Source organism: Priapulus caudatus, unplaced genomic scaffold, assembly GCF_000485595.1.
Source record: "Priapulus caudatus unplaced genomic scaffold, Priapulus_caudatus-5.0.1 Scaffold658, whole genome shotgun sequence".
NCBI classification, from domain to species: Eukaryota; Metazoa; Priapulida; class Priapulimorpha; order Priapulimorphida; family Priapulidae; genus Priapulus; species Priapulus caudatus.
In genome coordinates, this window is record NW_014577719.1 from 53215 (window position 1) to 55063 (window position 1849).

At 55.9% G+C, this 1849-nt stretch overlaps 1 protein-coding gene across 1 annotated transcript in view; it reads right to left on the minus strand.

Moving 5' to 3' along the window:
- LOC106812531 (chitinase-3-like protein 2) overlaps positions 1 to 1849 on the minus strand; it is an 11461-nt gene that overhangs the window by 1275 nt on the left and 8337 nt on the right. Inside the window, exons 9-10 of the mRNA XM_014816428.1 lie at positions 1492 to 1686; positions 732 to 854 (exon numbers count right to left, since the gene is read on the minus strand). Coding sequence (XP_014671914.1) covers positions 732 to 854; positions 1492 to 1686 — 318 coding nt within the window. The remainder of the gene's footprint in view (positions 1 to 731; positions 855 to 1491; positions 1687 to 1849) is intronic.

Genomic DNA, 1849 nt, shown 5'->3' on the forward strand with positions numbered 1-1849 from the left:
TATGGGCGTGTGTGCGTGTGTGCGGGCGTACGTATGTGTGCGCGGGCGTGGGTGCGTGTGTGCAGGCGTGCGTATGTGAGTGTGCGCGGGCGTACGTACGTGTGTGCGGGCGTGGGTGCGTATGTGCGGGCGTGCGTATGTGCGTGTGTGCGGGCGTACGTACGTGTGTGCGGGCGTGGGTGCGTGTGTGCGGGCGTACGTACGTGTGTGCGGGCGTGTGTGCGTGTGTGCGTGTGTGCGGGTGTGCGTATGTGCGCACGCACGCACGCACGCACGCACGCCCGCGCGCTCTCTCCCCTCTATCCCTTCTCTCTCCTACTCTCTCTCACATTACCTCCCCTTCTCTCCCTCTTCTCTCTCTCTCTCACACACATTCTCTCCCTCTTCTCCTTATCTCTCACATTCTCTCCCCCCTTTTCTCTCTCTCTCACTCTCATATCCTCTCCCATTCTCAATCTCACGTTCTCGCCTCCTTCTCTCCCGCTCTCACATTCTCGGAATTCAAGGAGGGGTGACAAACAGGTGGGGGGTCTGGGGGTCCTCCCAACAGAATTTTTTTTAAATGTAGATCGCAGGAGATGGTATTTGAGGCACTTTTGAGTACATGTACAGCCTTCATTCTGACTACGACAATTCTCTTTTAGTAGATTTTTTCCCCCTTAAAAATCTAGGGGGCAGCTGCCCCTTGCCCCCCCCCCGGGCTACGGCCTAGTTATCTATAATTAGCTTACCTTGTCGTGTAGACTGCGTTCGTTGTCGTATGAGATCCAATCGTCCCCCTTTGACATGTAGGGCACATCTTGTACGGGATCAAACCTAATCTTATACGCTTGATCCTGCATCTTTTGGCATACCTGCAAAAAATATATATTACCAAGAGCTAATAAGACATGTGTTATTAACTCTTGGTATTACGAATATCATCGTTTGTCGTCAATTCAATAAAGAGGCAGTCTCGTCGTAAGAGCTTATAAACACTTGTTATGTGCGTGCGTGCCGTGTCCATGTGCGTGTGTGTATGTGTTGTGTGTTGTGTGTTGTGTGTGTGTGTGTTGTGTGTGTGTGTTGTGTGTGGGGGGGGGGGGGGTGTACGTGTGTGTGTGGGCCTTCGTGTATGCGAGTGGGCGCTTGTATGTGTGCGCGTTGGTGTGTGTATGTGTGCGCTTGGGCATGTGCATGTGTGCGCGTGGGTGTGAGTGGGCGTGTGCATGTGTGCGCGTGGGCGTGCGTGGGCGTGTGTATGTGTGCGCGTGTGTATGTGTGCGCGTGGGCGTGCGTGGGCGTGTGTATGTGTGCGCGTGGGCGTGCGTGGGTGTTTGCATGTGTGCGCGTGGGCGTGTGCATGTGTGCCCGTGGGCGTGCGTGGGCATGTGTGCGCGTGAGCGTGTGTATGTGTGAGCGTGGGCGTGCGTTGGCGTGTGTATGTGTCACGCGGCGTGACGCCCACGTGATGACATGTCACGCAGCGTGACGTTCACGTGATCTGCTTACCTCGTAGTACGCCAGCACGCCGGCCTCACGCGTGTACGTGCCCGGCTTACACGCCTTGGCACCGCGTCGCAGTTTCGCTCCCACCGCCGGCTTCTCGGCTGCCTCCAGTTGCGAACACCGCCCGTACAAACTCAGCCCCACGACGAACTTGTCCTGCGGCATTCCCTCGTGCAGCCACTTGCGCACGGACCATTTCTGCAATCGTGTTACCGCACGCAGTTGTGTAAGCATCTTATCGTTGAAGACGAGCGGTGATGTGTAGAATAGTCTTGTTGTGCTGATGATGGGAAAGGGAGGGAGAGAGAGAGAGACAGGGAGAGCGCGAAAGAGAGGGATAGAGAGAGAGAGAGAGAGAGAG